Genomic DNA, 6,571 nt, shown 5'->3' on the forward strand with positions numbered 1-6,571 from the left:
AGTTGGGGTAACTGTCTGGTCAGCTCCATGGGCAAAAAGACGATGCAGGAAAAGATAGCCCCAAGCCACCTCACTCTCCTCTGCTCCATCCCCGTGAAGGGGAGGCAGCACCCACGGCCCCAAGCAGAATACTCTTCGGGTTGGAACAGTGCCCACAACCCTCAGGCAACGTGCAGTTCCGCCGTGCGTGGGGGGGGCTGCCGTGAGGTGGACCCCTGAGCAGCTCCCGTGACCCGCGAGCACCTGTCGCAGACCACACGTGGGGTACAGGGAGGTTCTGTGTCAGCAGAGACCTGATCCAAGGCATAGCTCCTTCCCGAGTCCACACCTCCTGCTATCACGCCGGTCAACATGCCAGTCCTGTGTGGGGGGGATCTTGCTGCCTCAGCTGGGGCGGGAGGGCTCCTAACTGAGCCTGGGCCAAGAACGTCACTGGTATGGCCAATTCTAATACAACAGGGAGGCCAAATGCCAGAGCCCCCCAAATAGGCCAGAGGCCTCTTCCCCCACCACCAACGGAGAGCAAAGGAATTCGGGTTCTCACTGCCCCCAGTCCTGGGATGAGGAGGTCAAAGGGTGAGCGCCCCATGTGTCATTACTCTCCCAAGTGGCTGAGCATGCTGGGAATCGGTAACAATCACGGTGAACGCCTGCCCACGTGCTTGGCAACTTGTCTGACAGCCAGGAGCTCACGCAGCAAAACCCTAGTCGGGGGCTCAGCCAAATCTGGCCAGCCACCTGTTTCTGCAAATACAGTTTGACGAGCCCATGTCCAGGCTGCGTCTGTTCCGGTACGCCCCAGGCCGCTTTCCCGCAAGGATGGCAGAGTTGAGTGGTTACCGCAAAGGCTCCATCACTCGCCAAGCTGAAACTATTTACCCCTGCGCCTATTTTAGCCAAAAATTTAAATGGAAGAAAAAAAAAAGGCCGACCCTTGAGTTCGTCTTGTCTGTTCTTTGTCGATACGGAGGGGACAAGTCTCGGAGGTGGTTACACAGCTATCGGGGACACAGAGAAGGCTGGAAGGAGACCCTGCCTTCCGGATGGTTCCGCTCATGCTTTCTGCAAGCACGACTGGACAAGAGGTTTAGCATTACAAGCGTGTTCTGGAATCGTCACTCTTCAAGCCACCAGCCTGGCAAGCAAGCGGTCAGGCTCCCTGGGGAAGCATGCCCGCCTGCCTGCCTCCCAGCTGTGCCAGTGGCGGGGCCATGAGAGGCCACCCTGCCCGGACGGGACTGACCTGGTGATGATGGCCAGGTGGGGCGGGCTCATGCAGGCGCCCATGAAGAGGACCACGTTCTCGTGACGCGTCTGGCGGTAGGCCATCACTTCCCGCTTGAAGGCCTTGAGCTGGTCCTCGTTGTCCCTCTCGATGTCTATCAGCCGGATGGCCACTTCGCCGTGCCAGCGGCCATGGTACACCTGCCCGAAGCGGCCCTTCCCGATGAGCTCGCCGATCTCCAGCTGCTCGAAGGGGATGTCCCACTCCTGAAGGAAGATGCTGGTCTGGCTGGCCTTGCGTGGGAAGCTCCGGGCCGAGAGGAGGGACAGGTTCATCTCCTCGAAGTCGTCTTCAGACTCCTCGGCCTGGTCGTGGCCTTCTTCATTCTGTGGGGAGATAGGAGAGAGGTCAGAGTCTCCTGACTCTGCTTGGCCTGCCCCAAGGGCCCGCCGGGGGCCCGGGGTGTACCAGGGCTGGATGCTATGCAGGCACATCCGGGTGGTGGGCACACACTCGGTGCATGATCCTTGTTTCTAATCACACAACGAAGAAGCTAGAAAGGACATCCCTCGGGCCAGTCTCCCTTGTGCTTGCTGAGGGAAAATGCAGGTTGAGAGAAAAGTGCTGAATGGCTGGGGCTGGCCCAGGTCTAGCCCTGGAACCCCACATCCCAGGAAAACCCTCCTGGCCCCAGGTAAACTCCGTGTGTGTGAGGGGCCTGGGGAGCGGCCTTGCTCTAGGTCACATGGCCAGGAAGAGCCGGGATTCACACCCGGGTCTCTCAGCTCCTGATACCCAATGCCCTTTCCTCTTCAATGCCACAGCGTGGGATGTGATTGCCCACAGATGGACGTGCATGTGTGTGGTAGTTACATCATCTGTTGTTAATTTGAGAGGATTAAAAGTGAAGGGGTGGAGTCTAACCTGTCAATCAGGTCGCAGGTTGATGACCTCATTTGGAGGTGATAAGGAGATAAATAGCTTGCTGGAGGGGGGACACAGGCTCACTCTCTGTGAGACATTTCTGATGAGAAGCCACATGAAGCTACCCTGATGCAGCCAGAGCCCTGAGAGCTGGAGGAGCCACGCGGAGATCCCTGCCAGCACTGGGATGCTTACAATGCCACTGGATCCACAAGACTTCCCACCCACTGACCTGTGATCTTTCCGCATTTGGCGTCATTGCATGTGTTGCATGAGTATAAAGAGGAATTAATAGATTGATATCAGACATATGGGCTAATATCGAACTTATGGACTTGATCTGGACTGGGCTGAGAGGTTTCTCAATATCCCATGACTCCTGTATATAAATCTCTTTCCTATACACATCTACCCGGACTGACACAATGTGATAAGGTTTAAAACAAAATAAACACCTTTTGACCCCCCATCATTTCCCACTCCGGGCACCTCCTTGTGTGTCAGAGTAAAACTGGGCTCCACATGGCTCCCCCAGGGCTGGGATTTTGGGAGAAGGTCTGCAGGCCTAAACTCCAAAGTGCACCTGAGTGGACTAGAACCACTGACCTTTTGGTTAGTAGAGGGTGGGTTTGCTAGGGGTGCCACCTGGAGACTCCGCAATTCACCTGTGTGTGACCCATCACTGCCCTCAGTAGAAAATGAGGGGACTGGGGATGGGGAGTCAGGGAGAGGCCAGGGCAGCCGGGCAGGTGTAGTGGGGGACAACTCTGTGGCCCAGGGGAACTGCCCTTCAGTCGGCCAGTGCCTCGCGGTGACCCCACGTCAAGAGGATGGAATGTCGCCCCATGACAGGCTGTGGACCCACAGGGTGCTCACTGGCTGTGTCTGGTATATCACCATACCTCTTCCACCTTCATGGGGCCACTCTGCTGAGACCACACGCCAGCCTCCACTGGGTCTGACTCAAAGCCCCCGGGTAGGGTTTCAGCCCACCCCAGAGCCATCAAGTTCATCTGAACTCCTAGCCACTCTCTAGAACACGGTAGGGCTGATCCAGGGGGTTTCTGAGACTATAACTCTTTTTTATTTTTATTTTAATAAATCATTTTATTGGGGGCTCTTACAGCTCTTATACAAACCCATATTGGTATCCATATATCAAGCATATTTGTATACAGATTGCCATCATCATTTCCAAAACATTTTCTCTCTACTTGAGCCCTTGGTATCAGCTCCTCTTTTTGAGACTGTAACTCTTTCATGGGGGCAGGCAGCCTCCTCTTTCCCCCCGTGGACTTGTAGGCAAGCTCCCAGGGGTCGCGTGGAGCTTTCAATAAGGTGATGGCCTTCCAGTTCTTTGCAGGCACCGGACCACCTGTCTCCAGCCTCCCCTGGGATACCTGAGAAGATTCCGAGTTCTGGGCCCCACCCAGACTGAGGGAGTCTACTTTCAGCAGGTGATTAGGCATCTTCAGCCTCCATGCCCACATGATTCGGGCACCCTTAGGTCTGACAAACACTAGTCACACCTCAAAAGACCTACTTCCCCAGAATGCTGCATGGGGTGTTGGGGTATGTGGGAGCAGCAGGTGACCAAGCCTGTGAGAATGTCCAGAGATGCTGGGTCTGGCAAGGTGGCCTTGAATAATGGGTATAGGCCTAGGTGACCCAAAACACCTGAACAAGTAGCCCCCCACCCCATCCCCGGCCCAGGAGAAAGGACACAGGAAACGGTAGCTGTGCCCACTCTCACTGCCAGCTACAATTCCAGAACACACAGTGATTCTGCCGGAATCTTGACTCTTCCCACTGGGGAACCCACTGGCCGAGCCCAGGCATGCCACCTGTCCACTCTGACAAGCTGGGAAAGAGCCCCGGAGCCTTCTCAGCTCTGTCCAGCCTGACATCCGGGGCTCTGTGCCCACCTCCCCCACGTTTTCTCCTGAGCCCCTGGGGCCCCAACTTTTCCCTCGGCCATCCAGCTCAGAGCAGCTTTTTCAACTCGGAATGCAAATCTGCCCGCTTCCACCCCCAACTTGCTTTTCCATGATGCACATCACCAAACGGCCCATTAGGCTCCGGTTAATTGTCCCCAAGTTAGGACATCCATCAAGCAGGGCCTCTGCGTACACACATACACACACACCACCGCCCCGGAGGCCTCTGCGTCATGAAGGACATCAAATGGCTTTGCTGCAGACTGGGCAGCCCACCCCCAACCCCCCGCCCCCCAGGAATACGCGGCTTCACGCTCTCAGATTCTTACCTCTGAGGTCAGCTCCACTTCAATTTGAAGTAATGGGTTTCCTTCCAAGCTTGAAAGAAAGACAAACAGTGGTGACCCTTCGGTGACAGAGTAGGGCCTTTCTCCAGGGACTGAGAACTTCGATGTGCCAAGTGCCCATCACCAGGCCCTCGCCTTGTTGGGCCCCCACCCCCACCTCCCAGGTCTGCGGGAACGCATGTCCCGCCAGGAAGGAGCGGGGGACAAGGCTATGACTCCCAGCAGAGGTGCCGGGCGGCTCGAGGCTCGCTTTTCACCATCCCTGCTTTGGTCTCCGCCAACCTAACGCCTTCGCCTCAGGAGAGGCCCCAGGTGTCTGCTAAGAGACCACCCATCCGGTGGGGACAGGGTGACTTGGTCAGGATCTCTTGGAGGCAGTGTGGGTCCTTCTGTGTGGCTGCTCCCACGTTCCTTCGACAAGAAGGCAGCTGAGAGGGGCGGTACTGCATGGCTCCCGCCTGCCCCCACAGATGGGAAGGAACTTCGGCAAGGATGCAGCTGTCTCGCACAGAGGGTAAAAGAGACGGGGCCAGCAGCCTAGGATGGATGGAAGGAACCTGGTGGGGCATCCCGAGGAGCGAAGCGAGAGCATGATGGGTCACCGCTGGACCTTGTCAATGGCAATGGTGGCATTGATGTGGATGCGTGGAATGAGAAGGAGGACAGAAGATGAGGCTGGACTGGACTAGGCGACCAAGGGACTGGGGGAGAAAGAGAGAGAGACAAAGATAGATAGATAGATAGATAGATAGATAGATAGATAGATAGATAGAGCAATAGATAGGCATAGATAAAGCAATAGATTAGATAGGTATGTAGATGATAGATAAAACATACGAGTGAGTGTACATCTAAGTACATAAGTACATGCTGTGTGTGTGTGTGTGTGTGTTAGTGGAGGGGAGGCTATGCCAGGGCTGCTGGGGGGGCGAGGCCACAGCAATGACCACAGTGGACACCATACCCCCTTCTCCTCCCCCCGAAACAAGCTTAGCAGACCCTCCCTCCCTCGGGGGTCTCCCCTGTTCTGAGTCACAGACCCTGCAGGCAGAGTAAAATGGTTTCCTGTGGGGGGTCCTGGCCAAGGAGACTCTGGACAGGAAGGGTGGATCAGGAAGTGGTGCCTGCCAAGAATCAAGTCAGTACTGTGCAGCCCGGGCGACAGGGTGGGCGGGTGGGAAGAGTGGCTGCCCTGGAGTCCAGCAGTCCTCCCCTTTGCATCAGGCCTGTTTCCATCGGGGTGATTGCAAAGAGTGTGTCCCCGCCTCACTCCCCACGTCCCTAACCAGGTCACAGGAGACTGTTGACTGCGCTGCTCCGGCACTCCCTGACCAGCAGTGAATAACCTGGGGCTCGCCTGGCACAAATTGTGACATTGGTTTACGTGCAGCAGGAGCTGGCTCTCAGCACAAAATACTCCCAGCAAACTGCAGTGGCTCTGATTCCAGACCACGGCCTTATGGGCCTTTAACAAAGCCCCTAACACAGGTCAGAGAGGAGGCGGGCAGTCACCAAAAAACAGAAGAAAACCAAGCCAGCCAAAACTCGAATGGGGAAGCCAATTCAACTGAAATGTGGTCCCCAGCCTGGCCCAAACATTGGCCATCGTCGAAGAAGCAGCGTTGAGAAAGGTGGCGATTTCACGCCAGTTTTGCACAAGCAAACATTCCACCTGGGGAAAAACACAAGTCTGCGCCCACAGGTTGCTACCCAAGAGGACTGTTCGTGGCAACATTATTAACGATGAAGTACGGGGCATAGGAGCCATCCAGCCATAGGGAGAGTGATCGCAGGAAACGATTCTGTTCAAACAGGCTGCTTTAGAGTCATCACAAACCACTGTGATCAGCAGTCTGGAATAATGTGAAATACGTAGATTTAGAACATCAGGGGCACGGGGGTGGGGACGGGGATGGGGAGCCTCAATGCTGACTAGGGAGATTGTGAGTGATTATTTCCTCTTTCTTCTATGGGTCACAGACTTGCCCGAATTTCTGAATGGGGCTTGGATTATTTTTACAATAGCATCGACAAGGGCCAGCCCACTTTGCCTAGACCAGGCGTCCTCAAACTACGGCCCGCGGGTCACATGCAGCCCACCGAGGACATTTATCTGGCCCGCCGGGTGTTTTTGCCCC

At 55.7% G+C, this 6,571-nt stretch overlaps 1 protein-coding gene across 1 annotated transcript in view; it reads right to left on the bottom strand.

Annotated features, from left to right (window-relative positions):
• KSR2 (kinase suppressor of ras 2) overlaps window positions 1-6,571 on the bottom strand; it is a 402,980-nt gene that overhangs the window by 62,644 nt on the left and 333,765 nt on the right. Inside the window, 2 exon segments of the mRNA XM_045296853.1 lie at window positions 1,244-1,611; window positions 4,416-4,464. Of these exon segments, the coding sequence (XP_045152788.1) occupies window positions 1,244-1,611; window positions 4,416-4,464 (417 nt within the window).

The sequence above is a fragment of the Echinops telfairi genome, unplaced genomic scaffold, assembly GCF_000313985.2.
Source record: "Echinops telfairi isolate 266 unplaced genomic scaffold, ASM31398v2 ScPeMD7_7412;HRSCAF=8450, whole genome shotgun sequence".
Classification (NCBI taxonomy): domain Eukaryota; kingdom Metazoa; phylum Chordata; class Mammalia; order Afrosoricida; family Tenrecidae; genus Echinops; species Echinops telfairi.